Source organism: Erinaceus europaeus, chromosome 19 (assembly GCF_950295315.1).
Source record: "Erinaceus europaeus chromosome 19, mEriEur2.1, whole genome shotgun sequence".
Lineage (NCBI taxonomy): Eukaryota > Metazoa > Chordata > Mammalia > Eulipotyphla > Erinaceidae > Erinaceus > Erinaceus europaeus.
In genome coordinates, this window is record NC_080180.1 from 839,673 (window position 1) to 867,161 (window position 27,489).

At 62.0% G+C, this 27,489-nt stretch overlaps 1 protein-coding gene and 1 non-coding gene across 5 annotated transcripts; one reads left to right on the forward strand and one right to left on the reverse strand.

Moving 5' to 3' along the window:
- The first annotated feature begins 129 nt into the window (after nucleotides 1–129).
- On the forward strand, nucleotides 130–26,955 carry HHAT (hedgehog acyltransferase). 4 transcript variants are annotated; one of them, XM_007531131.3, is made up of 13 exons: nucleotides 144–262; nucleotides 1,111–1,164; nucleotides 4,169–4,297; nucleotides 5,942–6,009; nucleotides 8,172–8,285; nucleotides 9,075–9,269; nucleotides 10,772–10,969; nucleotides 13,958–14,129; nucleotides 15,652–15,802; nucleotides 16,580–16,615; nucleotides 18,735–18,936; nucleotides 25,360–25,504; nucleotides 26,308–26,955. In XM_007531131.3, the coding sequence occupies exons 3-13, from the start codon at nucleotides 4,183–4,185 to the stop codon at nucleotides 26,397–26,399; spliced, it is 1,488 nt and encodes a 495-aa protein (XP_007531193.2). In that variant the 5' UTR covers nucleotides 144–262; nucleotides 1,111–1,164; nucleotides 4,169–4,182; the 3' UTR covers nucleotides 26,400–26,955. The 4 variants fall into 4 exon arrangements, with proteins under 4 accessions (XP_060034358.1, XP_060034357.1, XP_007531193.2 ...); XM_060178375.1 differs by lacking the exon at nucleotides 18,735–18,936 and having other exon boundaries at nucleotides 130–262; XM_060178374.1 differs by lacking the exons at nucleotides 18,735–18,936; nucleotides 25,360–25,504; nucleotides 26,308–26,955 and adding an exon at nucleotides 16,878–18,041 and having other exon boundaries at nucleotides 130–262.
- LOC132534829 (U5 spliceosomal RNA) lies at nucleotides 6,746–6,860 on the reverse strand. Its single transcript, XR_009546516.1, has one exon. It is a non-coding gene; the product is annotated as a U5 spliceosomal RNA (small nuclear RNA).
- Nucleotides 26,956–27,489: the final 534 nt, after the last annotated feature.

Below are 27,489 nucleotides of genomic sequence, written 5' to 3' on the forward strand. Positions count from 1 at the left end.
GCGGGGCCAGGGGTCTGGATGGGGCGTGGTCGGGGCGGGTCCAGAGCTCAGCGGATGGGACGTGGTCTGGGCGGGGCCAGGGCTCCGGGTGGGGCGTGGTCTGGGCGGGGCGGGGAGCCCGCGGCGGCCGCTTTCCGCTTCCTCGGCTCCTGCGCGCAGCGGGCGGGACTGACCGGGACGCGGCGGTGCGCGCTGGGGCTCGGACCCGGGGCCGGAGCTGTGCCGGAGCGCAGTTGCGCACGCGCAGGCTCTGGGTTCCTAGGTAGAGTGGCGGGTGTTCGGGGGTTCCCTCTTTCTCCGGGTCCTGCCTCCGGGAGGCGCGGGTGTCGCCGGTGGCCCTCGGCCTCGGGTCCAGCTTGGGCCGGGCCGGCGTGACGGGGTGGGAGGTGCTTCTGCCGCTGTCGGGCGCTGGGTGCCCTGCACTCATTCCTTCGCTCACTCAGTCATTCACTCACTCACTCATTCCTTCCTTCACTCAGTTATTCACTCACTCACTCAATCACTCACTCACTCACTCACTCATTCACTCATTCATTCACTCACTCATTCACTCAATCACTCACTTATTCACTCATCCATTCACTCACTCACTCATTCATTCACTCACTCACTCACTCATTCACTCACTCATTCACTCACTCATTCACTCACTCAATCACTCACTCACTCACTCACTCACTTATTCACTCATCCATTCACTCACTCACTCATTCATTCATTCATTCACTCACTCACTGTCATTCACTCACACATTCATTCACTCATTCACTCACTCACTCACTCCCTCATTCATTCACTCATTCATTCACTCACTCACTCACTCAGTCGCTCATTCATTCACTGACTCATTCGTTCATTTACTCATTCATTTGTTCACTCACTTATTCACTCACTCACTCACTGATTCACTCATTCATTCACTCAGTCACTCATTCATTTGTTCACTGACTCATTCACTCACTCACTCACTCACTGATTCATTCACTCAGTCACTCATTCACTCATTCATTTGTTCACTCATTCACTTATTCACTCACTCATTCACTCGTCCATTCATTCACTCATTCATTTGTTCGCTCACTCATTCATTCATTCTTTTGTTCCCTGCAGCTTGGTGGCCAGGAGAGGAGGGGGCTTCCGGAGGCGGCTCGGCTGGACCCTGGAGTAAGTGCCCCCCGCACGGCCCCCTCGCTGGGCCCCCCAGGCCTCACGCGCCTGCACCCGGGCTCACGGTGTCAACGGGCGGGGGGCTGCTTCCCACAGGGAGACACCAGAGCTGCCCCTGGTGCCATGACACTCCCTTGGTGCCAGGCCTCGAACCCAGGCCCCACTTGGCGCCCGGCCAGGTGAACGGCTCTGCCTCAGCCCCAGGGTTCTCGCTTAGGGAGGCAGCCCGGGGCCCGGAGCCCCACCTCAGCTGCCCTCAGCCCTGCGGAGCCCGGGCCCAGCTCTGTCTGCTCCCCTCCCTGCTGCCAGGCTTTCTGGTGCGTGACCCCTGGCACCTGGCCCTGAGAGTCATAGCAGGCTGCCTGCCGGGGCGTCCCGAGTCCTCGCGGGAGGGAGCGTGTCCCGGGCGTGTGTGCTGTGCTCCCTGTGTGGGGGGCCAAGGCGGTATCGGCCCAGTCAGCAAAGCTCGCGTTGTCCCGAAGTGCCAAACCAGTGCTGTGTCGCGTGCATCCGGTGGGGCTCACAGCCGCTCTGAGGCGGTGGACGTGTCTGCCGCACTTCCTGGGACTGTCCCAGGAAGTTCACCCCCACCTCCAGGTTTCCAACTAGATGTCCCTGGAAAGAAAAGGAAAGATGTTTGAGGAAGAACGGCCTGGAGCCGCCTCTGGTCACGAGCCCTCTGGCCCAGTCACACGGCCATGCCCCAAGTCGCCGTCCCCTCTGATGCAGGTGTCTCTGCTGGGCTCGCCTGCCTGCTGCAGCCCTTCTGTGAGCGGTTCTGCAGGTGACCTCGTGATCGGTGCCCCGTGCACGGGAATGAACCTCGGCGGTGTCCAGGGGTGCTGTGGGCAGCCCACCGATACTTAGAAGACTTAAAGGTGCCTTTACAGACCACTGGGTGGCAGGACAGTCGAGATCCAGGTGAAGTGGACACATTTTCTCGAGTAACAACTAAGAACTTGCTTGAGTATCTCTGAGAACTAGATGAGTCTGAACAGTTCTATGTCGTCTAAGAGATGAGACTGTAGGGAAAAGCCATTCCAGTTTCCAGGCCTAGGCAGCTTCGTTAGTAAGCGTTTCATATACTTTTTTTGGCATTATCTTTATTTATTTATTGGATAGAGACAGCCAGAAATACAGAGGGAAGGGGGTGAGAGAGAGGGAGACAGAGACACCTGCAGCCCTGCTTCACCACTCACAAAGCTTTCCCCCTGCAGGTGCTCAAACCCAGGGGCTCAAACCCGGGTCCTTGTGCGCTGTGACACATGCGCTCAGCCACATGCGCCACCACCTGCCCCCCCACATACTTAAAACATGAGGAGGAGGACAAGATAGGGCGGCTTCATCCGCCTGAGGCCCCGGGTGCAGTCCCGGGAGCCACGTGCCCAGCTCAGTGTGCTCTGGTCTCTTCCCCCTTTCTTTCCTCACACAGATACAAAATTCAGATAACAAAGAAAATCGCAGGCCAAGAAGTTTAAAGCGGCATGGCGATAGGTCAGCCCTATTCATCCCAACGGCAGTGCCAGCCTGGGGCTGAGATGGGTGGGCTCTGGGAACGCGACTGTCGTTACATTAAAGACGCAGAAGTAGTTTAGCCACACAGAATAGTGGCAGGAGGGGACTTGATAGTGTCCAGCACTCCGAGTGACAGTGACCCTCGGCAAGGCAACGCACTTTAGAGAACGGAGCCATTGTCTGTCCTGTGGGAGGCCGTCCTGGGGCTGGGTGAGCAAGGGCCCACCTTGCAGCCACTGGAGATTCTGAGCAGGCCTGGGAGCGCTTGCCCAGCGGGGGCCGCCTGGCACCTTGCTGCTGAGGGCTCCCTGGGTGCGGGGCTGAGCTTGGCTCTCCCGATGTCTGTTTGTCAGCGGGGCATGAGGCTGGGCTCTGAGGGTCTCTGACCTGCCAGCTGGGCTGTTGCACCTCCAGCAGGAATCCATCCAGGAGGGTCACCTGGGCGGCTGGCTGGCTGCGGACGGTGGGCGTGGCTGGCCGCTGGTGGGCGTGGCTTATTGGTTGGTATGTTTGGTTAGTGGGTGTGATTGGTGGGCGTGGATTTGTTGGTTCGTGGGCGTGGTCGCTGTGGCTGGAAGAGCTGGACTGTTTGCTGGTGGGCGTGGTCAGACCGGCGGTGGACTGTGGTGGGCGTGGCTAGTTGGCGGTGGGCGTGGCTGGCGGTGGGCCTGCTGGGAAGACCTCTAGCTGGTTGAGTCCTTGGGCGCTGGCTCTCTGCCTTGGTGTGGGAGGGACAGAAACACGGATGCTGGACTCCCTCCGGCACGTCCCAACAGCGGCGCCTGGCCTGCTGTGCAAGCTGATGGAGCGGCATCTTCCAGAGACGCCCAGCGTGTGCCCCTTCCGGGCCTGGGTGCGGGGCTGAGCTTGGCTCTCCCGATGTCTGTCTGTCTGTCTGCCTGTCGGCGGGGTGTGAGGCTGGGTTGTTGCTACTCCAGCAGGAATGGGTCCTGGAACAGCGAGTGGGCCTGAGGCCTGGGGTGAGCAAATGCCGAGACAGCCGCCCGGCCTTAGACCGCAGGGAGCTGCAGGGGCTTCTGCCCTCACCGCCTGGGCTGTTGCGCTCCTGTTATCTCTGCCCGCTGCTTCCTGGACCCCTCGAGGTTAACTTCTGCGCCATGCCGCTCGGTGCCGCCATCAACTGACAGCCTCCTCCCTCGCTCGCTCCCTCTTGGCCCAGGGCTGCATCCTGAGGCCCCCCTGGACCTTCAGGTGTGCTCACCCGGGAGCCCGCTCACCCTCGGGACCACAGGTGTCCGGCCCGCGCCTCCTACCATCCCGCCTTAACCGGCCACATCTGTCCTTCCCAGGGGTCGGCCGTGCGGCCATCTAGGGAGGGCGTCTCAGCCCCTCCTGTCCCCTCCATGCGTGTGGGCAGAGGTGAGCCCAGAACACGTGTGTCCTCACGGCCGTGTCCCTGTCGCCCTGAATGCCGGGTCTGGGGTTGGCGCCGTCCCGGCTCACTGGCTGTTCCGCTGTCTTCCAGAAGCCCCTGCGGCCATGGGGCCTGGCCGCCCTGCAGCCGTGCTGCCGAGGTGGGAGCTGGCCCTCTACCTGCTGGTCTCACTCGGATTCCACTTCTACTCCTTCTTCCGGGTCTACAGAGACTCTCGAGGTGAGGCCAGTGGGGACGGGGGCCCTGGGGGTGGGGGCGCCGCTCTGCTTCCCCTAGTCCTGGACACTGGGTCAAGGAGTCGGCGATGTCCCTGCCCATCCTGGGTCCTTCGGGCCTCCCTGTGGCAGGTCCAGTGCTGGGGAGGGGGCTTGATGTGGCAGCTGGCCATTGTGGGGAGGGGGTTCCATTCACCTGTCACTGCGGGGCAGACCCCTCCCCGGGCCTGGCTGGCACCCCCCTCCACCCCTCAGCCTTTGGAGGGCCCCCCGTCAGGGCAGCTGGGCCGGCACCCCCCACCCCCAGCTGGAGCAGTACGGCTGCCACTTAGCTCCCCCACTCTCAAAGGCTGGGAGGGAGGCTGGAGGGGCTCGGGCGACCCAGGCAGTCGGGCGTCCCTGCAGGGGCTGTGGGTGCTGATCCCTGGCAGGGTAGGAGAGAGGGTGCAGTCTGGGGGGGGAGGCTGGGAGCCACAGCCTGTCCCAGGAGAAGGTGCAGTGGAGCCAGGCAGCCCCGGCAGCACACGCAGGCCTGTGGCTGCGCCTGAGGCTGTGCTGGGAGGGCCTCCTGGAGGCAGGGCTTGCACTGGGCCCTGTGCTCCTGCGCCCTGTCCCTGGCAGGGGCCACCGGACAGCGACACCGAGGGGGCATTGAGCCGGCGGGAAACGGCTCGTGCGTGGAGTGGCAGAGTGCGTCCCAGTAGATGAGCCAGGCGGGTCGGCTCCTTTCCCCCAGGGATGTCACTGGGGCTCCTTGCCAGCACTCCGAGTCCGCTGCTCTGTGGCCGTTTTTTCTATTGGACATGACAGAGAGGAGGGGGAGACAGAGAGACACCTGCAGACCTGCTTTGCCGCCTGTGAAGTGTCCCCCCCTGCATGTGGGGAGCTGGGAGGGCTAGAACCCAGGTCTTCACGCTGGTCCTTCACTTAGTTAACGGGTGCGCCACTGCGGGACCCCCACCGCAGGACCCCCGGTCACCTCAGCTCAGTCTGACCTCAAGGCCGCATGCAGAACCTCCAGGCTCACCTGCCTGGAGACTCCCGTCCACGGGGCGCTGTGCTTTGGCTGCAGCAAGGCTGGGAGCCTTCCTGGCTCTGCAAGGGAGGCCAGAGAAGCTGAGACACACCCCCACCCCGTGGACGGCCTTGAATGCTGCTGCAGTGGCTCTGGGATTCGAGCCTGTCCCCAGCACACACGTGAACACGCGTGCTGTGCGTCACCCCCACTGCTGCGGTGGCTCTGGGATTCGAGCCTGTCCCCAGCACACACGTGAACACGCGTGCTGTGCGTCACCCCCACCCTCCCAGGGCGTCAGAGTACATGCGGTGACTGCCTGGGGGGTGGGGGTGCCCAGGCCTCATTCCCCTGCTCTGCTCTGGGGTGCCAGGTAGCTCATCTGGGTGAGCCCACCCACCTGCCACTGGCAGTGCCTCACTGAGCCACCCTGCCTGTGGTTTCCGACTGTCCCCTCTGCCTCCCTGGGCGCTGTCTGGCCCCTGGCCTCTACTCCATCAGGCACACCCCCAGACTCAGCCCTGCCCTGGAGAACCCCGCCCCCAGGCACCCACCAGCGCCCTTCTGGTGGGCTGGTTCTGCGCACACCCTCCTGTCTGGGGCTCGCTGACACCCCCCCCACACACACGCCAGAGTATGAAGAGCTGCTGGATGAGGAGTTTGGCCTGGAGCCGGGCAGCCTGCTCCCAGGACTCAAGAAGGTACTGAGTAGCTGGGTACTGGCCCACGGGACTCAGGGAGGTACTGAGTAGCTGGGTACTGGCCCCTGGGACTCAAGGAGGTACTGAGTAGCTGGGTACTGGCCCCTGGGACTCAAGAAGGTACTGAGTAGCTGGGTACTGGCCCCTGGGACTCAGGGAGGTACTGAGTAGCTAGGTACTGGCCCCTGGGACTCAAGGAGGTACTGAGTAGCTGGGTACTGGCCCCTGGGACTCAAGGAGGTATTGAGTAGCTGGGTACTGGCCCACGGGACTCAGGGAGGTACTGAGTAGCTGGGTACTGGCCCACGGGACTCAGGGAGGTACTGAGTAGCTGGGTACTGGCCCCTGGGACTCAAGAAGGTACTGAGTAGCTGGGTACTGGCCCCTGGGACTCAAGAAGGTACTGAGTAGCTGGGTACTGGCCCACGGGACTCAGGGAGGTACTGAGTAGCTGGGTACTGGCCCCTGGGACTCAAGGAGGTACTGAGTAGCTGGGTACTGGCCCCTGGGACTCAGGAAGGTACTAAGTGGCTGGGTACTAACCCCAGGACTCAAGGAGGTACTGAGTGGCTGGGTACTAGGCCTGGCTTTCTTTAAGCCCCAAAGCTGCTGGACCCCTAGGAGGCAGCCCAGCACCCCAGGGCTCAGGTTCTGGCCCCGGCTGGTCCTTCCAGGCTGGGTTCTGGCACCTTGGCACCTGCCAGTCAGACCCAAGCTCCCATTAAGCCACAGCATCAGCCTTGCAGACACAAGGCCTCAAAGAATTGGATAACAGCTCAGATTGTCCCTCTGCACGGAAATCTTTAGTAAAAGGCGAAAGATTTATGTGATCTGAGGAGAAACTAGAGTATGCATCCCCCTCCATGGCAGCTCCGCCTCCACTCACGTGACTTTCTCCCCTGGGTGACATGCGGCCCAGGACCCGCGGCCCAGGATCCCCCCAGGGTTGGCAGTGCGGGGGCAGGCTTGTCCCCTCACAGCCTGGAGGGCCGTGACAGACAGGGCTCTGTGCCGGGAAACTGGCTGGTCCAGGGTGAGCGTGGGGCTCAGGTGCAGCCCTCCACACACTGCCCGTCAGCCCCAGAGCAGCCCCCAGCACTGCAGCACACTGGCTCGGCCCCACCTCCTGGTTCAAGGGCTCAGTCCACCCGTGTCCAGGTCGCGAGTGTCCGTGGTGTGAGGTCCTCCTGCCCGCTGCCGGGGAGTGCACTGGCCTCTGCAGGCTGCTGTCCGCGTCCTGGGGGGACTGTGCCCTTTGCCGCATACGCGGTCCTTGGCAGATGGGGCTCAGCCCAGTCTTCTGAGGCCCGCCCCGCCTCTGCTCTGGGCAGCATCTCCCCCCCAGGCAGCCAGCCTGAGCTGCCCCCTCAAGCTGCTTTTCCTCCAGGTGGGGGGTTCCGGGCTTAGCCCCCAACCCGCCTCCCACACCCCCAGTTCCGCTCCTGGTGACGGGTCCCAGGGAGTGAACCCCCACATCTGCTCAGGTGGAAGGCAGCCCCAGGTGCGGGGTGAAACCCCCTTCCTCCATGGAGGTGTTTGTGACCTTTGTCAGAAACCGCTTGGCCAGACCCTGCGGCTCCCTTCCTGGTGCCGTGTGCCCTTGTTCCATTTGTCTGTCTGTCCGCTGATGTCACACGCTTGTCATGGCAGAGACGTCTGAACACCAGGCCGGGCTGGCTGTCCTTCCTGTGCAGCTCCCCCTCCTCCTCATCCTCCTCCTCCTCCTTCACCTCCTCCGTCTCCTCCTCTTCCTCCTCCTCCTCTTTCTCCCTCCTCTCCTCCTCCTCTCCCTCCTCCTGCTCCTCCGTCTTCTCCTCCTCTTCCTCTCCCTTCTCCTTCTCTTCTCCTCTTCCTTCTAAATATTTATTTATTTGATAGAGACAGAATTAAGAGGGCAGAGGAGACAGAGAGGGACAGAGAGACCCGGCAGCCCCGCCCCACCGGTCGTGAAGCTTCCCCCCTGCGTGGACACTCCTGAAGGCCTCCCCCTCCCCTCCCTGTGACTCTGGTGCCACGTGGGCTCACTGTCCTGCTGGCCCGGCGTCCGGCTCTGACAGGGACTTCAGTGCGGGGACGGCCACGAGGAGGGAATGGGGCCCTGCGGCCCAGGCTGGGTGTTTCTGGGAGCCGCCTGCCGAGAAAGCCATCTCTGGCCTCCTCAGGACCCCACGGACTTCGAGTGGAGTTTCTGGATGGAGTGGGGGAGGCGACGGCTGGGATGGCTGCTCCTGGGCCACGCTGCCCTGTCCCAGGTCTCCACGCTGCTGGCCAAACAGGTAGGGGCAGCCCTGCCGCCTCTATGCCCCGGGAGAGGCTAGCTGGTGCGGCTGGGGGTGGGGGGGACAAAGGTGCCATCTTCCCTGGAGGAGGGGTGCTGAAGCCCCCTGCTATGTGTGAGGCCCTGGTTTCGAGCCCAGACTCCTAGGAGCAACATGGATGGTCCGGGGAGCTGGCAGTGGGGTCACTCCCACTCAAGATGTGAAGGCTGAAGACGCCTCCTCTGCCCTGATTCCAGCTCACTTCCCCTGTCCCCCACTCACCTCCTGTCCCCTGGTCCCCCGCTCACCTCCTGTCCCCTGTCCCCCGCTCACCACCTGTCCCCTGTCCCTTGTCCCCAGCTCACCTTCTGTCCCCCACTCACCTCCTGCCCCCTGTCCCCAAGCTCACCTCTTGTCCCCTATCCCTGGTCCCCGGCTCACCTCCTGTCCCCTGTTCCCCAGCTCACCTCCTGTCCCTGGCTCAATTCCTGTCCTCTGTCCCCTGTCCCGTCCCCTGCTCACCTCCTGTCCCCTGTCTCCCGCTCACCTCCTGCCCCCTGTCCCCAGCTCACCTCCTGGTCCCTGGCTCACCTCCTATCCCCTGTCCCCAGCTCACCTCCTGTCCCCTGTCCCTGGTCCCTGGCTCACCTCCTATCCCCTGTCCCTGGCTCACTTCCTGTCCTCTGTCCCTTGTCCCTGGTTCACCTCCTGTCCCCAGCTCACTTCCTGTCCTCTGTCCCCTGTCCCTTGTCCCTGGTTTACCTCCTGCCCCCTGTCCCCAGCTCACCTCCTGTTCCCTGTCCCCAGCATCGACCCTGGGTCCTGACGGCCTACGGCGTGTGGGCCTGCTGGCGGGCACTGGATACGCCGGGCCTGGCGCTGGCCCTGCTGCATGTGGCCGTGTGCCTGGGCATTGCCCAGCTGCGCTCGCCGCTCCTGAGCTGGCTGTGTGCACTGCTCCTGCTGTGCTCGCTGAGGCTGGACACTGCGGTGGATGGGAAGGTCAGTGCCCGTCGGTGCCCCTGGGGGTGCTGTCCAGAGTCCAGGCAGAGGCTGGGGTGCCTCCTGGGACCGCCCCTTGAGGCTGTACTGTCCTTCTCAGCCTGGTGGCCTCGCACCTGGAATCACCAGGAGCCAGGAGACCCCTCGGAGCCTAGACGTTCCCACAGAGCACCTGCTCCCACTTGTCACAGCCTGCTGGCAGTGGGGTGTCACGGCCTTGATTTGGGTGTCATGCTGTGGGGCTCTGCCGGTGCCCCCTGCCCCCCCCCCCGGCAGCCTTCCTGCAGTGCTGACTCCCCAGGGTCCTTCCCCTGGGCAGTCGATGCTAGTGGTCGATGCCCCCTCTGCAGGGGCCTGGCTCCCGCCCGAGGGGGGCTGTGGTGTCTGCGTGTCAGGCCTGGGCACAGAGACCCCTCAGCATGCAGACACAGAGACACAGGAGGGTGCCGGCTCAGCCCTGCTGAAGGCGACCGGGCCTTAAGGGGACCGCCATCCGTGCCCCGGGGTCTTGCTGGACACACGTCCTCAGCGACCTCACGGCGTCTGCTGGCGGCTTCCCTGCCCCTCCAGGTGTTCTGCCCTTTAGAAGGTCTTTAGTTGCCATGGTTTTCACTAGAGACATGTCTGCAGACTCCCACTGCTCCCAAGGACAGCGTTTGTTGTTTAGAAAGTGAGAGATACAGGGAGAGAGACAGAGAGCAGAGACACCACACCACTCCACTGCTCATGGACCTGGACACTAACCCAGCTCAGTGCTCGGGGTGACAGGTGCACTGCCAAGCTGCCCTGCAGGGCTGTCTCACCCGGGCTAGGGTCCCAGCTGAGCTCACAGGGTCTGTCTGTCCAGGGCTGGGGTCCCAGCTGAGCTCACAGGGTCTGTCTGTCCAGGGCTGGGGTCCCAGCTGAGCTCACAGGGTCTGTCTGTCCAGAGCTGGGATCCCAGCTGAGCTCACAGGGTCTGTCTGTCCAGGGCTGGGGTCCCAGCTGAGCTCACAGGGTCTGTCTGTCCAGAGCTGGGGTCCCAGCTGAGCTCACAGGGTCTGTCTGTCCAGGGCTGGGGTCCCAGCTGAGCTCACAGGGTCTGTCTGTCCAGAGCTGGGGTCCCAGCTGAGCTCACAGGGTCTGTCTGTCCAGGGCTGGGGTCCCAGCTGAGCTCACAGGGTCTGTCTGTCCAGGGCTGGGGTCCCAGCTGAGCTCACAGGGTCTGTCTGTCCAGGGCTGGGGTCCCAGCTGAGCTCACAGGGTCTGTCTGTCCAGGGCTGGGGTCCCAGCTGAGCTCACAGGGTCTGTCTGTCCAGAGCTGGGGTCCCAGCTGAGCTCACAGGGTCTGTCTGTCCAGGGCTGGGGTCCCAGCTGAGCTCACAGGGTCTGTCTGTCCAGGGCTGGGGTCCCAGCTGAGCTCACAGGGTCTGTCTTTCCTGGGCTGGGGTCCCCGCTGAGCCTCGCAGTGTCCTGTCCATCCGGGCAGAGGTCCCCTGAGCTCCCGCGTGTCTGTCCCCCAGGGTGGCTGGCCGGACGGCCCGCAGAGTGAGCGGGATCTGCTGCGCTTCTCCCTGACTGTGCGCTGCCTCTTCTGCACGGCGGCCAGCCTGGAGCGCGGGCTCTGCGGCGCCCCCCTGCCCTGGGTGCTGGCCTACCTCTTCTACTACCCGACCTTCCACAACGGCCCGGTGCTCAGCTTCCCGCGCTTCTGTGCACAGGTAGGCCGTCCAGGGGCCGTGCCTGAGGAACTCTGGGTGAGCTGCAGGCCCAAGAGGAAAGTGGGGTTCGGGGGAGCACTGCGGACGGAGGAAGGAGGGCTTGGCTGAGCAAAGTCTGGCCCTCAGGAAGGGCCCAGACAGCTGGGAGGGGGTGGGGGCCCTGGGCTGCGGGGTGTGTGCGGGCTCACTCGCCCTCCGGATACCTGGGGCATCTCACCTCCCACCCAGAAGCCCGCTCTCCCTGGTGGCCACATGGTCACGTCACAGGTCCGTGGCTCCCTGCAAAGGGCTGTGACAGGCTCGAGACGGCCTCCTCCCTGTGCCGTGCCCCCAGGAGTGCCGATGGAGCAAGACTGGTGCCGGGTGCACAGGGCACATGTGGCACATGTGTGTACCCACAGCACAGAACACATGTGCACATAGAGCACACAGCACATGTGTATACAGATAACACATAGCACATGTGTGTATGCACATCATAAAACATATGCACACAGAACACTGCACATGAGGGTATAGAGAGCACAGGACACGTGTGTACCCAGAGCACAGGGCACACAGAACACATGTGTACACAGAGCTCAGAGCACATAGAACATGTGTGTACTCAGAGCACACAACACGTGTGTACACGGAGCTCAGAGCACATATAATACATGTGTGTCCAGAGCACAGACGTGTATCTCTAGAGCTCGGCACACAGAACACGTGTACACAGAGCACAGAGAGCATGTGTGCCCGAGCTCAGGGCACGCATGCGCACGGCAGCAGCAGCGTTTCCTGGAGGTGCTGCGAGTGACCCGGGGAGACAGCAGGGGTAGCGGGGTGGGGGGAGCTAATCTCACCTGAGGGGAGACAGCGGGGGTAGCGGGGTGGGGGGAGCTAATCTCACCTGAGGGGAGACAGCGGGGGTAGCGGGGTGGGGGGAGCTAATCTCACCTGAGGGGAGACAGCGGGGGTAGCGGGGTGGGGGGAGCTAATCTCACCTGAGGGGAGACAGCGGGGGTAGCGGGGTGGGGGGAGCTAATCTCACCTGAGGGGAGACAGCGGGGTAGCGGGGTGGGGGGAGCTAATCTCACCTGAGGGGAGACAGCGAGGGTAGCGGGGTGGGGGGAGCTAATCTCACCTGAGGGGCAGGGGGGTAGCGGGGTGGGGGGAGCTAATCTCACCTGAGGGGCGACAGCAGGGGTAGCAGGGTGGGGGGAGCTAATCTCACCTGAGGGGAGACAGCAGGGGTAGCAGGGTGGGGGGAGCTAATCTCACCTGATGGCCCTGGGGCCCCGGGTTGCGGGCCCGCCCTCCCCCTCCTCGCCCACGTGTCCCGTGCCTGCCATCCCACCATGTGCCATGAGGTCTGTGCCTGGCTCCCGACCCCACGCGGGGCCCCACGGGAATGCAGATTCCTGAGCAGAGTGGGGTGGCCAGGGGGCCTAGGCAGGGGCAGCCTGTGCGCTGACAGGGAGGGGGCTGCGGGCGGGTCCCTCTCACCACCGCCCTCACCGTGATCCTCCCCACAGCTTCCGAGGGAAGGGCCGCCCACCCCCCGCAAGTGCGCACGGAAAGCATATGCGTGTGCACAGACAGGCACGCAGCACACGTGTCCACACGGCAGTGAGCTTGTGGGGAGCCTCTGCACAGAACATGGCTGCCAGCAGGGGGCAGCAGAGCCCCGCCCAGGCTGTTCCTGGGGCGTGTGGGAACGGAGGGGACACCCACCAGGCGACACTGTCCCCCGCCGGTGGCCGCGGGCCTCCCAAGGGGGGACAGCTACTTGTTTATCCAGGCACTTTCACCATCAGCCCCATCACAGGGGCCCCCAGCCTCAGTTTCCCCCTTGGAGGCAGGAAGGGTGGTGGCATCATGTAAGGGCCGGGTGGCCTAGCGGGCGGTGAGACCAGGCTCACTGGGACGTGCCCCCGCCGCCTCCCCTCTGCCACCAAGGGTGTGGCACCCTGGCCACGGGCAGCCCCGGCAATGGCTGTCAGGCTCCTCACTCCCAGCCCCGGGTGGCGGGCACGTGCGGGCACAGGGACGGAGGGAGCCTTCCCCCGGGAGGCCCACCCAGAACCTTCCAGAGAGGGTGTCTGTGAGGCTCCTTTCGTGCAAGTGCATGGACGGGGTCTGAGGGCGACGTGCTCAGCAGGCAGGCTGATGTCTCTTTCCCGGTGCTGTGAGTGAACCCTGCCGCGAATCGCAGTGGTCTCCGGTTCCGGGGGCCCGAAGCCTCTGGAGGGAGAACCGTGCAGGTGGGGAGAGCCCCCCTCCCGCCCCCTCCCCAGCCCTGGGCGCCACAGGGGCCGTGAAGCCGCCCTGGAGTGGTGTCCAAGAACCAGCATCAGAACCCAGGGCTAAATATTCAAACCCAGACTGGGGGGGGGGGTGTCACTGGGGGCTCCTGCGCCTCTCCGTGTGCGACTGGGTCCCACAGCTCTGCTGCTGTGGTCTCTCCCTCTCTGCTTTTTTTTTTTTCCTCTAAAGTTCTTTTTTATTTTTAAATATCTTTTTTAAAAAGGTTCTTTGGAATATGGCTATTAAATTAGATTGTACAGAGACAGAGAGGGGAGGAGGCTAGAGAAGCTTCCCGCAGGTGGGGTTGGGGACTTGAACCCTGGTCCTTGCACATGGTGACATACGTGCTCAACCAGGTGCGCTGCTGCCCCGCTGGGGAAGTTTTCTTTACCTTCTTTTAATGGGGTAAAATCTTTCAATCAATTTTTATTGCCTTTATTTATTGGATAGAGACAGCCAGAAATTGAGAGGAAGGGGAGACAGAGAGGGAGAGACAGAGACCCCTGCAGCCCTGCTCCACCACTCACAAAGCTTTCCCCCTGCAGGTGGAGAGCAGGAGCTTGAACCCGGGTCCTTGCAGGTGCCACCCAGTGAGCTGTCTCGCTGCCGGCAGTGGGGTGGCCTCGCAGCCTGGACCGCGCCCCCGTCCGCCCCCATGCCGCGTCCCCGGCCTCGCTCCTGACTGGCCTGTCTCCACAGATGCGGTGTCCGCAGCCCCTGTCCCCAGGCGCCCGCCTGGCACTGCTGGTTGCCGGCCTGGGCCGCCTGCTCTGCTGGTGGGCACTGGCGGAGCTGCTGGCCCAGCTCATGTACACGCACGCCCTGTGTGCCAGCCCCACACTGCTGGGCACCGTCTCCGCCTGGACGCTGGGTAAGGGGCACCTGGGGGGCTCACCAGCCCCTCCCCATGGCACTTGTGGGGGGGCATGTCTGCGATTTCAGCTACTCCAGGGCTCCCTTGCACTGCCGCTGGGTGCTGGGTGCTGGGTGCTCGCCCATTTCTAGGCATCGTCTGACACTGTTTATTAGGAAGGGTGGGGGGGGGGGCAGGCAGGGTACACCGAGCCCCAGTGATAACCCCGGAGGGAACAAAAATAGATGCCAACCTTTTGTGTCTTTATATCCAGTGCCCCATCCCAGGTCCCAATCATATCTTTTTATTTTATTTTATTGGTGATTTAATAATGACTGACAAGATTGTAAGATCACAGGTGTACAACTCCATATAGGTCCCACCACCAGAGCTCCATGTCCCTCCCCTCCACTGGAAGCTTCCCTGTTCTTTATCCCTCTGGGAGCCTAGATCCAAATTCTTTACGGGGAGCAGAAGGTGGAGGTCTGGCTTCTGTCACTGCTTCTCCACTGGACATGGGTGTTGGCAGGTGGATCCACACCCCAGTGTCACCAGTCACATCTTAATCCCAGTAGCCGGCGGCCAGGCGGGCACCTCCAGGCTGGTCTTGGCCGGAAGCGCCCACAGCAGAGCCTAAGAGGCGCCTTGCGGTGGTAGATAGACCTTGGCCCAGATGCATTTTGTTATTCTGAGCATTGTTTGGTTATTGCTTTTCTTTACTAGTGATTTAACAGTCTACAAAGTTATAATGGCTGTCATTCCGCACTGCTCCCACCAGCAGAGTTCAGTACGCCTTTCCCTCCATCGGAAACTGCAGTGGGAGGGCGGGGGTGGACAGCATAATGCTTATGCAAAGAGACTCTCATACCTGAGGCTCCAAGTCCCGTGAACCATAGCTGAGCAGGGCTCTGGGGGGAAGGGAGGCGGGGGGGGGGGGGGGGGCGGCACAGCTGGTTAAGCACACACACTGCGTGCACAAGGACACAGGTTCAAGCCCCTGCAAGGGAAAGCTTCACAAGTGGTGCGGCAGGGCTGCGGGGGTCTCTTGTTTCTCTATCTCCCCCTCCCCCTCAATTTCTCTCTGTCTCTATCCAGTAATAAATAAAAAGAAAAAGGGACACTGCAGTGGGTCTCCCAAGCTCACAGATGCGGGCTGACTATTATTTCCACAGCCATATTCATATAGATCCGCCCCTCTCCTCCATGGCCCCGTCTTCTCTTCCCAGTCTCACCTACACCTGCCACTCCTTCCAAATGCCCCTCCCTTTGCCTCCTCTTCCCGGGCCCCGATGGAGTTGGGGTTCACAGCCCTCTGGTCCTCTCCCCTGACGTTTCTCGCCCTCTGGGAGGATGGACCGAGCCCCAGGCTCCTGTCCGGGTGCCACTGTCCCCGTCCAGCCTCTGGCTCTGCCCAAGTCACGGCCTACGGGCTGTGGGCGCCCCGGGGACTGTGTCCCGGCAGTGGCTGCTCGGTGATGAAGGTCGCGGGTTGGGGGCGGCCTTCCGGAAGCTTCCTGGGCTGAGGGCGTCTGTCCGGCAGGTGGCCTGGCGCTGGCGCAGGTGCACTTCTTCTATGTCAAGTACCTGGTGCTCTTCGGGGTCCCGGCTCTGCTGATGCGCCTGGACGGGCTGGTGCCACCCCCCCAGCCTCGCTGCGTCAGCACCATGTTCAGCTTCTCCGGCATGTGGAGGTGAGGTGCTGGGCGTCTCCTGCTACTGGTGGCGGGACCTCCCCCTCCCGGCTGACCTCTTGGCTGCTTTGGCTTCAGACACAGAGATGGGGAGGGCGGGCAACACAGGGCTGGAGCCTCCCCCAGCTCCCGTGGCACTCCCACGTGGCATCAGGACTCGGGGTCAGCCCCCCAGCTGGGGGAGCTGCTTCCAGCTCTGGCTTTTTTTTTTTTTTTTTTTTTTAAGATTTTATTGATTTATTCATGAGAAAGATAGGAGGAGAGAGAGAAAGAACCAAACATCATCTGGCACATGGGCGGCCAGGGATTGAACTTGGGACCTCATGCTTGAGAGTCTGATGCTTTATCCGCTGAGCCACCTCCTGGACCACAGCTCTGGCTTTTTTTAAAAGATTGATTTATTACCCGAGAGACCAGAGGCCCCTTTGCTCAAACTCAGAAGCTGGGGTCGAATCCGAAGCCTCACGCATGCAAGTCCTGCGCTCTGCCCATTGGGGGCTCCAGCCTCCTCACCCCCCCCCCCCCCGTTTTTCCTCCCAGTGAGCTGTGTGGGCCGTGCCCGCAGGTGGCCTCACGGGGTGGGGGGACAGTTTCTGCCGCTGCCACCAACTCCCATCACCCCCGAGGGTCCCTGAGCACCGGCCTGTCCACTCCCTGTGCCCAGGGGGTCCCTGTGCTGCCCCAGCCCCACATGAGAAGCCTCCCGGGCACCAGCCTGACTGCCAGCTGCCCCCGCCGTGGCGCCCGCTCTCATGCCGCGTGTCCGTATTCTCACAGGTACTTCGACGTGGGTCTCCATGAGTTCCTGATCAGGTAGGCGCCACTCACTCGGGTGCTGGGGGTGGCGGGCTCAGGGACAGAGCTCGCTGAGGGCAGCTGCGGTGAGGGTGGCGTCACAGCAGGACCATGCCTGGCCACAGAGCAGGTGACAAGAGGGCACACCCGGCCTGGCTGACAGCTGACAGCATGGCTCTGGGTGTGGGGGCCTATGCCACATCACAGGGACAGTGGGGCCTCCCAGGCGGGTCCCTCTGACACTCCAGGTGACTTCTCCTCCTTTTTGTTCTGCCCCCAGGGCTATCGCTGGGGCCGACACTATGAATCCACTGCTCCTGGAGGCCGTTTTTCCCATTATTGGACAGGACAGAGAGAAATGGAGAGAGGAGGGGACACAGAGAGGGGGAGAGAAAGACAGATACCTGCAGACCTGCGTCACCACCGCTCATGAAGCTTCCCCCCTGCAGGTGGGGAGCCGGGGGCTCGAACCAGGATCCTTACGCCGGTCCTTGAGCTTTGTACTATGTTCGCTTAACCAGGTGTGCTACCGCCCAGCCCTTCATTACTCAAGATCAAATTTCACCACTACCAGGAACTCCTCAATTGAAATGCCAAGAACCCTCTGGGTTCAGGGAATTGATGGGGACTATTCTCTTTCCAGCCCTGAGTCATGACGCCGGCTGACCTCCACGTGTCCCGGCAGCTCTGCCCCGGGGACAGTGGCTGCATTTTTATCCCAAATTCAAACAAATCGTAATTTACTCACAGGGCCGTCTCTGGGGCCCAGTGCCTGCGCCACGGCTGTTATGTCCTGGACAGCTTTTTTTTCCTTCTTTTTTTTTTCTTTTTCTTTTTTGATAAAGCGTGGGGGAGGGAAAAGAGACAGGGCAGTGGCGCACCTGGTTAAGCACTCACACTACGGCGCACAAGGACCCAGATTCCAGCCCCCGGTCCCCACCTGCAGGGGGGAAGCAGGGCGGCAGGGGTCTCTGTCTCTCTGTCTCTCTCCGATAATAATGCATGTTGAAGGAAAGAGAGACCAGGGACGCCTGCAGCCAGAACCCTGCTCCCCTCCTGGCTCCAAGGGCTCTACTCTGTCTGCATCTGCAGGAGGGCGGTGTTGCCATGGCTACAGGGCAGGTGGCTGGGCTGCACAGTGCTCCTGGTGCTGGAATTTTCCCTGACTGAATTTTCCCCGGCCCTTTGCCGGCTTCCTCTGTGGCGCCGCCTCCCTCCTCAGGGGCCCAAAGAGGCCTAGCCTGAGCCAGTACCTGGTGGCGGGCTGAGGGGCTGCAGCAGATCCTCACATGGACAGACAGGCTGGGGACAGACACCCCTGCGCTAGACACAGCCCAGCTGGTCCCCGAGCCCCTGTGTTTACAGGGTGCTGGGCGTAGAGGGACCTGGAGACACTCAGGCTTCAGGGGCCCCTGAGGGTGTGGCTTGTCCAGGGCTAGGGGTCGGTGTGTGGATGGGGGTCTCTGTGTGGATGGGGGTCTGTGTGGATGGGGTCTGTGTGGATGGGGTCTCTGTGTGGATGGGGTCTCTGTGTGGATGGGGTCTGTGTGGATGGGGTCTGTGTGTGGATGGGGGTCTGTGTGTGGATGGGGTCTCTGTGTGGATCGGGTCTGTGTGGATGGGGTCTCTGTGTGGATGGGGATCTGTGTGGATGGGGTCTCTGTGTGGATGGGGTCTCTGTGTGGATGGGGTCTCTGTGTGGATGGGGGTCTCTGTGTGGATGGGGTCTGTGTGTGGTCTGGTGCCATCACAGGCCTCGCTGCGGCTGGACTCCTGTTTCGAGGTCTCCTGGCAGCAGCGCAGCCCCAGATTCAGCCTCTTGTCCTTTCCGAGAGTCGCCGGGATGCTGGGGCCAGTTCCCACCAGCCAGCAGCATCCCCCCACCTTGGGCTCCCAGCCACCCTGAGCCATGTGTGTCCAGCCTGCCCCCTCTCCCTGGAGGTCGGTGGTCTCGGTGTCCCCTCCCCGTGGTCACTGAGCAGCGGAGCCCACGGAGTCCTCAGGCCGGCCGCAGGAGGGCCGCTGTGGCTCTGCGCTGGGCCCAGGGCTCCGAGCCGTCAGACTCCCGGCCGCCTGGTCCCTGCCCACCGTGTCCCGTGCCCAGCGCTCGCCGCCCAGCCGCTCTCTCCCCCTCCAGGTACGTGTACGTGCCCGCGGGCGGCTCCCGGCACGGGCCCCTGGGGACGCTGCTGTCCACGGCTCTGACTTTCTCCTTCGTGAGCTTCTGGCACGGCGGCCAGGACGACCTGTGGTGCTGGGCCGCCCTCAACTGGCTGGGGCTGTCGGCCGAGAGCGGCGCGCGCTGGCTGGCGGGGACCCCGCGTGTGCGCCGGGGCCTGGTGAGTGGGCGCGGGGGGCGGCGGGGGGACGGGCCCACCGAGTCCTCGAGCACCAGCCAGACCTTAGACGCCAGCAGCCGGGAGGCGGGCGGCCATCTGTCACCGGGACCCTTGCCGGCCTCCCCTGCAGTCCCGCGAGTCTCTCTCCTTCACGGCTTTCTGTCCACAAGCCGCACCTGTCTGCTCACCTGCAGCTTGGTGAGTCTGAAGAGACTCTGGTCGGGTTTCCAGGTGAGGAGCGAACTCGGCTGCTGCTGCCCCCACACCACGCCCCCGGAAGGCCTTCTGCCTTCCTCTTCGATGTTAAAATAGCGCTTTTTCCCAGAGCCCTGCTCAGCTCTGGCTGATGCTGGTGCTGGGGATTGAACCTAGGACCTAGGACCTCGGAGCCTCAGGTGGGAGTCTTTGGCAGAACTACTGTGCTGTCTCCCCAGCCATTATTGTTATTGTTGTTATTTCCCCAGAGCCCTGCTCAGCTCTAGCCAATGGTGGTGCTGGCGGTCGAACCTGGGACGTCAGAGCCTCAGGCAGGAGAGTCTGTTTGCAGGACCCCTGTGCTGTCTCCCCGCCCTCAGGATATTTGTTTCTTAGTGAGAGGGCACACCCAAGTGGCACCCTGGCACCCACGGCACCGGGGCTCCCCCTCAGCACCCCAGGCTGTGCCCAGTGCTGTCCCGCTGGCCGCCCGGACGTCCGCATGTGGCCACGCCACCTTCGCTGAAGCCTCGGGTCGGTGGCGAGGCCACGAGTCAGTGTCTTGTGCTTGGCACCGAGGCTTCGTCACCCCAGGTCGACTTTCCCAGGTAGACGGACAGACAGACACAGCCCCGGAGGTGGCTCAGTGGGTGAAGCACTGGACTTAAGTGTGGGGTCATGGGGCCTGTTTGTCTGGCTCCGCTCCTAACAGGCCGCCCGGCCCTCCTGGCCCTCCTCCGCCTCCCTGTGCGCTTGGAGCCTTGCGTGTGCGGTCACAGCCTGCTCCTCAGCCCGCACTGTGGTTTTTACTGGGACGAGGATGGCGTGGGAGTGTAGCTCAGCTGGGCGCAGTCGGCCTGCTTGTCACTTCTAGTGTCCCCCAGGGATTTGTCTATTTCAGCTTTGACTCAAGTGGTTGTCTGGCTGGCGGTGGTGCGGGGGATTGAACCTGGGACCTCAGAGCCTCCGGCAGGGGAGTCTCTGCAGAGCCCCTGTGCTGTCTCCCCCGCACCACCTCTTCATTCATTCTCTGAGTTTTTGGGTTTATTGCTGTGGCATAGGAAAGGTGTTGGGTCTTTGTTGTTTTGAGTTGGCGACTTTGCGTCAATGTCATCTAAGTCTTTTATTTTACTTCGTTGATTTAATCTGTTAGAACAGAGAAATCGAGAGGTAGAGAAGGGCAGCGACACCTGCAGCCCTGCTTCACCACTCGTGAAGCTTTCCCCCTGCAGTGGGGGAGCGGGGGCTTGAACCCAGGTCCTTGTGCGCGGTGATACGTGCACTTAGCCAGGTGCACCACCTCCCGGTCCCCTCACGGAAGTCTTCCCTCAGCACTGTCACTTGCCGCGTGTCTCTGGCGTCTCTGCTCGCCCCGACACCTCGCCGCTGGGCCTCTGCCCTCCCGCTTCCTGGTGCAGTTCGGCGCCTCACTGCTGTGCCGGGCCCGGGCAGCTTTGACGTCAGGGTAGAGAATGGTCTTGGCAGAGCGGGCAGGACGCCAGCACCCACTCTGCCTAAGGGTGGTGTCTCCTGCAAACACTTGGTTTTGAATTCCAGGGCTTTCTGACATCCTTAGTCTTCAGTCACCGTGGGCCAGGTGTCCTCAGCTGAGAGCACCTTTTAATCAGCCCTTGAATCGATTCAGTTGCTATTCAACTTACACGTTTAAAGCATTTACATCTAATTCATAGGAGGAGGAGCTGCTCCTGGCTTTCTTTTAAAAAATTTTATTAGTGATTTAATAATGGTTAACAAGAGAGTGTGGTCACGGGGACAACTCCACACAGCTCCCACCACCAGAGTCCCCTGTCCCGTCCCCTCCATTGGAAGCTTCCCTGTTCTTTATCCCTCTGGGAGCCTGGACACAGGGTCATTATGGGGAGCAGAAGGCAGGGTTATGGCTTCTGTCATTGCTTCTCCGCTGGACATGGGTGTTGGCAGGTGGACCCACACCCCCAGCCTGTGTCTGTCTGTCCTAGTGGGGCAGGGCTCTGGGGAGGGGAGGCTCCAGGACACATGGGTGAGACCATCTGCCCAGGAAGGTCAGGGTGGCATCCTGGCAGCATCTGCAACTTGGTGGCTGAAAGGCAGTAAGATATAAAGCAGGATAAATTGCTTAATAATCAGGAACCCAAAGGTGGGAACAGAGCCGATGGAATGAAGGGTCTTGGTGTGAGAAGAAGCTAGGAAGCCTATTTTAGGTATATTCTTTTTTAAAAATTTTTATTATCTTCATTTATTAATTAGATAGACAGCCAGAAATCAAGAGCACAGGGGGTAATAGAGAGGGAGAGAGACAGAGAGACACCTGCAGTAATGCTTCACCACTTGCAAAGCTTCCCCCATACAAGTGGAGAGACCGGGGACTTGAACCTGGGTCTTTGCGCACTGTACCGGCCCCTTGTTTTAGGTGTATTCCAAGGGGCCCTAACCTCGTCATTTCTGCCTGAGCCTGACAGCTAACATGCAGGTGGGCTGAAAGGATTGTCTGGGGACACGGTGTCGGAGTTGAGGTTCCTGCGGGGACGCTCCCAGGCCTACCACCCCCGACCCCTCAGGGCCGCACAGTCCCCTGTCCTTGCTCAGTGCCCCTCCCCGTGCACAGAGCTCTTGCCAGCACTCCAGTGGCCCTGTGGTTCTGTCCCCCAGCTTTCTACAGCTGATAAGAAACGCAGGTGACTTACATTATCCAGACTCTTTATCTTATTTCTGCCGTCGAGGCTGTTACTGGCCCATTGCTCGCAGTGACCATTTTTTTCCTCTTTTACTTCTCTCTCTCTCTCTCTCTCTCTCTCTCTCTCTCTCGATAGGACAAAGGGACACACATGTGTAACACTGCCTCACTGTGCATGAGGCTTCCCCACCTGGGGCTTTGACCCGGGTCCCCCCACGTGCTGGTGCGGGCTCCGCCAGCCACGCCACTGCCCAGACAGACGTCTTCTCCAGCTAGGTTTTCAAACATCTGACGTGATCTCTAACCCGTTCTCTCTCTCCTCCAATAAAACCTTGTGGCTTGGGTTTGGATGGGTGACATCATAATTCAGGGCCGTGCTCCATTTTCGGTCATAGAATTTCTCGCTTCACTGTGTTGTTGGTGAGGCCCCGTGGCAACTTCCAGAAGCTGCTTAGCTTCCTGCCCTGGCCCAGCCCTGTGCAGCTCGGTTCTCGCCAAGGTGTCTGTGCCTTGCAGGGGAGGCCTGGCACCACGCCGTCCTCGCTGCGCCGGTGTCCACAGCACAGCGCCGACACTCCAGCCACGGGGCGCACAGCTCACAGGCGTTAAATGCACGCTCACGTCACGTCTTTCAGCTGCTGTCCGTTGTCAGGAATTTTTTTTCTGTCCCTTCTTTTTTAGATAGAGGCGGTGGGTGGCGGGGTTTGGGGGGATGTTGAAGCTTCCTTCCCTCAGTCCGGCGGGGCCAGGCTCGAGTCTGCAGCCTGCAGGTGCAGAGCAGTGCGCGTCCCGGTGAGCATGCCACAGGCCACCAGGACGTTGTGATTGTTCCCAAGTGAAACTCTGCCCGTGGGTTTGGTGACTCTGGGTTCCCCGGAGAAGTGGGTGCTGGGTTATGGGTCCCCGTGTGTCTGGCTCGTGCCAGCCAGCTCCCTGGTCCCGGCCGGGACTCCCAGCCTGCTCGGCCAGACAGATGCCTGCCAGCTCTTGTGAGTCTGGGTGTGCAAATGTCTGCTCCTTCCCGGCTTCTCCTTTTGCAGATAGACACACTCACACTCTCACACACACACTCTCACACACACACTCTCACACTCACTCTCACACACTCTGACTCACACACACACTCTCACACTCACTGAAACACACTCACTCACACTGTCTCACACACACACTCTGACACATGCTCGCACACACACTGACACACACTCTGACACACACACTCATGCATGCACTCACATGCACTCACACTCACACACACTCTGACATACACTGACACACAGACTCACAGACTCTCACACTGACACTCTGACACACTCACACACACTCACTCTGACACATTCACACACTGACACACACACTCACACACACACTCTGACACACTCACACACACACTCTGACACACACACACACACTCACACACACACTCACACACACTCACACACACACACTCACACACACACACACTCACACACTCACACACACACTCACACACACACTCACACACTCTGACACACTCACACACACTGACACACACACTCTGACACACTGACACACACACACTCTGACACACTGACACACACACACTGACACACACACACACACACACTGACACACACACATACTCACACACACACACTCTGACACACTCACACATATACACTCTCCTGTGGGTGGCTGGACCACATGCCTCTGTTAGCTCTGGGGAGCTGTCCTGTTTTCCACGGCGTCTGGAGAGTTCCCGCCTCGCTCCAGCCCACGGCTCCCTGCCCACACGTCCTTCCTGCTTTGGTCAGAGCCGTCTAGCCGGGCTGAGGCGAGGCTCAGGGCCCTGGGAAGCAGGACGGAGCTTCGAGGTCCCTGCCTGCGTGCCGGACCGTCCCATCGGCTGCCCTCCCTGCCTGTGGGCCGGGCTGGTCGGCACTGTCAGCTGCTGGCTCCTGTGACCCTCTTGCACATCTGCTCCTCTGAGCCCTGGTTCATTCCATGGGCTCCGTCCACCCTGCTGACCGTGCCCCTGGGTGCAAAGCCGCGTTTGTTGGCATTTATCTGATTTCTGCCTGTGCTGTTGGTGTGTTATCCAGAGAGTCACTGTGGAGTGCTGTATATGCTGTTGAAAGATTGTGTTGTCTTTTAAATTTTATAAATTGTCTTTATTTCCTGGAAAGACAGCCAGAAACCATGGGGGGAGATAGAGAAGGAGAGAGACAGAGACACCTGCAGCCCTGCCTCACCATTTTGTAAAGCTTTGCCCCTGCGGACGGAGACTGGGACTCGAACCCGGGTCCTTGAGCACTGTAACACACGCTTGACCAGGTGTGCGGCCACCGGCCCCTCTGTGTTCTCTTCCAAGGGTCTGATAGCTTTAGCTTGTGTTCAGGGCCGTGGTCCTTACGAGTTGCCGTGTGTGTGTGTGTGTGTGTGTGTGTGTGTGTGTTGGGCGGGTGAGGTGAGGGCCCAGGGTCACCCGTGACGGTGTCCCCCAGCTGCTCCATGCTGAGACGCAGCCCGCCCTGCGAACGTGCCGGCCCCCTTGTGGAGAACCACCTCGCCCTCCACGGCTTCACGGTGGCAGTGGCCTGTCTCTCGGCCGACCACGCGCTCCCCATCCTGACTTGGCAGTGAAGCTCACGGGCCGCGGCAGCAAGTGTCTCCCTGTCAGCGCCACCCGCACGCCCCCTGCGCCCGGCGACCTCCCTCCCTTTTCCTTCTCCGTGAGACTGTTTTTCTGCACGAGAGCCCACACAGGTGTGGCGGCAGATGTGGCCCGACAGGAACCGCACAGCTCAGTGCACGGGACAGGTTTGCCAAGGAGCTGCCTGAGGCAGGACGCTCCCGCTTACATGCCCGTGGGTGTGAGGGGACAGCCACGGGGCGCTCGCTAGGCCCGGGAAGGCGCCATCCCTCCTGTCAGGTGCCAGCTCCCCGGCCTGGGGTCAGACCCCAGATCCTTGGTGTGACCCAAACCTGCAGTGTCTGCCAGGGGCCTAGTCTGCGGGCTGGTCTTTCACACGCCGCCTCTGTCCTCGGCTGCCGGCTGGGCGGGGAGGCACCTGCCACCGTTCAGCTTGGCCCAGGCTGTGGCTGGGGCTTGAACCCGGAGCCTCTGGGCTCAGTGAGGACGAATGGGAGGTGCAGCCCCGGACACCGAGGACCCTCCCTGTACCCGGGGGAGGGAGGGGCTCACTATGGCATCACCCCTGAGGGACAGCTTGAGGGACCTTCACCCCTGGTCCCCCCCATGGCTCGTGGCCCTGCCAGGCACCCAGGAAGCAGGGCTCTCTCCCCTCCCTTGGGCTGGGAGCCGCCGGCTGGCTGGTGGCCAAGAAGGATCCTTCTCGGTGTCCAGAGCCCCTGCCCTGATTTGGCTCCAGGCTGGCCGGGAGGGCGGCCATTTCTGCAACGGTTCAGACAGCCCCTAACTGGGGGGCAGTGGTGGCCCCTTCCTGGACAGGACGACACCGGAGGAGCCTAGCGCTGCTGGGGGCTGGCTCGGCCCGGACAGGGACAGTCCCTGGACGCTCACTGCCTCACCATCTCCCCCCCTCCCTCCCCAGGCCCGTCACCTGTCCCCAGCCGCCCGCCGCCGTCTGCATGCAGGCCTGGCCTCCTGCTCCACCTGCCTGCTCATTCTCGCCAACCTGGTCTTCCTGGGCGGCTGCGAGCTGGGCCAGGTCTACTGGGACCGCGTGTTCCTGCAGGGTGAGTGGGGCTGCCGGGGTGTGTGTGGGGGGCTGACATGGCTGCCCATGTTCCTGTCACAGTGCCCTTTCCAGCTCTTGTCAGGGGCACCCTGGTCCCTGCCGTGACCCTGGCTTGGGGCGGCAGGGAGGGACCCTGCTCTGAGGCCACCGGGGCCAGCTGGGTGACTGTCACTTTGTGGTGTCTGCTGAGTCCCCGGAGGAGGGTCAGCCTGGGTGGCTATGCTGTGGCATTCCGTAGGGCACTGGCTGAAGGAGGCTGGGGGGGCGGCCCTGGCGGAGGGCAGGGCAGGTCCAGGGAGTCGGGGCATCTGGGATCCCCGCGTTTCCAGATGTCCCAGCAGCGTGTCACCTGCATGATGTCACATGGGGCCAGGCCTCTGAGAAGTGTCACTGGCCGCTCTAAGGGCCTGTTGGGCTTGTGGCCAGTGTCCCGGGGGCTGGGAAGAGAGCGGTTCCTCTGGGCCCTGTGAGACCCACCAGGCCGTCTCCAGAGGGGGCTGTGCCCAGAACGCTGTGGGACCCCGGTCCTCATACTCCCTGAGCGCAGTGTCTCGGGGAGGCGTGGGGGTGGGGACGGGTGTCCTTTCAGCGGCTGCCTGACTGCAAGGTGTCGATGCCATGTTCTGTCCTGGTGTGGCGGAGGAGAGGCGGAGGGGACAGAGGGCAGGGAGGTGGCCATGGCCCCTGGCATCTCTTCACCCCCTCACTCCCCCAGGGCCCCACCCATCATGTTGGGGGCTAGGCTTCTGCTGTGAACTTGGGGGGCCAGGCCCACTGACGGCCGTCTGCTGTCCCCTGCAGGCTGGCCCTGGGTGACGCTCTTGGTGCTGGGCTTCCTGTACTGCTATGCCCATGTGGGCATCGCCTGGGCACAGACCTACGCCGCCCATTGAACCACCAGGGCGGCCACGGGGCTGACCGGTGCCCAGGACTGAAGGTGGCTATTCCTGTCAGACCATCTACGCCAGTGGTGCTTCTGAAATGGGGCCTCTGCCTCCCAGCCCCAATCAGGGGGGTGGGGTGCAGGGAGGTGGTGGGCACTGGTTTCCTTTCTAATAAGGCACAGCCGTCCTGCAGCTGGGCAGAGGACACGCGGGGCCTCGCAGTGGGCGATCTGGACACCTGGCGGGGGCGGAAGGGCACAGTCACGGTTTCCAGGTGCTAAGCTGTGGCCTGTCACCTTCCGTGGCCCCTACCCTGCAACCCCGGTGTGGGCTGAGGTGCAGGAAGCAGGTCCGCCCCTACGCTGTGACCAGAGGAGGTGGCAGCACCTGGACACCCGTGTGGCCGCCACCTGCAGATGAGCCCCGCCATCTGGCTGTGATGGCAGTGGCAGCTGGGGGCTCAGCCCCTCACCCTCAGGCAGGCCTGTGCCCTGCCGCTGAGCATCTCTGGCTTCCTGTATAAAATAGTTTATTACTGTAATAAATTAGACTTGTTTTCTACAAAGATCATTTGTGCTTGTTTAAAAAGGCCAAGGACGGACGGCCCAGCATCCATCTGCCTCTCCTCAAACTCGGGCCGCAGCACCGAGGGACACCTGGCAGGAGGGAGACGGGGCCCCTCACGGCGGGTGGGGGACATTCCCAGGGACACCATCTGTCACCCCAGGTTCCAGCACTGAGTCCAGACGTCCACTTCAGACAGGTTCCCATCAGCGCTGAGGTGGGGAAGGGCCTCTGGGTGCCAGTCGCAGGGCCCTTCCAACCAGCTCCCATGGCCATGTGTACGACTGTCTAGAATGGGGCCAGTGCGGCCGGGCCCACCCCCCTGGGGTCACTGGCCTACAGGCAGGAGGACCAGGGATCAAGGACGGAGGCTCCCGCCAGCTGCCCCCCTAAACACCCCCCCCATAGAAAGGACTGTCCCCCGACACTCGGGGTGGGGATGAGTGTCTTAGAGCAATGTCTCAGCAAAGGCAGGTCGGGCCCCAGCTCCAAGCAAAGCTCAGAAGCCAGGGAGTCAGGCTCAGCGGCCGTGGGC

Coding starts and splice junctions, on each gene's coding strand:
- HHAT (XM_007531131.3), top strand. CDS start 4,183: ATGGGGCCTGGCCGCCCTGCAGCCGTGCTGCCGAGGTGGGAGCTGGCC. Junction 16,616..18,734: donor CTCCATGAGTTCCTGATCAG/GTAGGCGCCACT, acceptor CTCCCCCTCCAG/GTACGTGTACGTGCCCGCGG. Junction 25,505..26,307: donor GGACCGCGTGTTCCTGCAGG/GTGAGTGGGGCT, acceptor TGTCCCCTGCAG/GCTGGCCCTGGGTGACGCTC.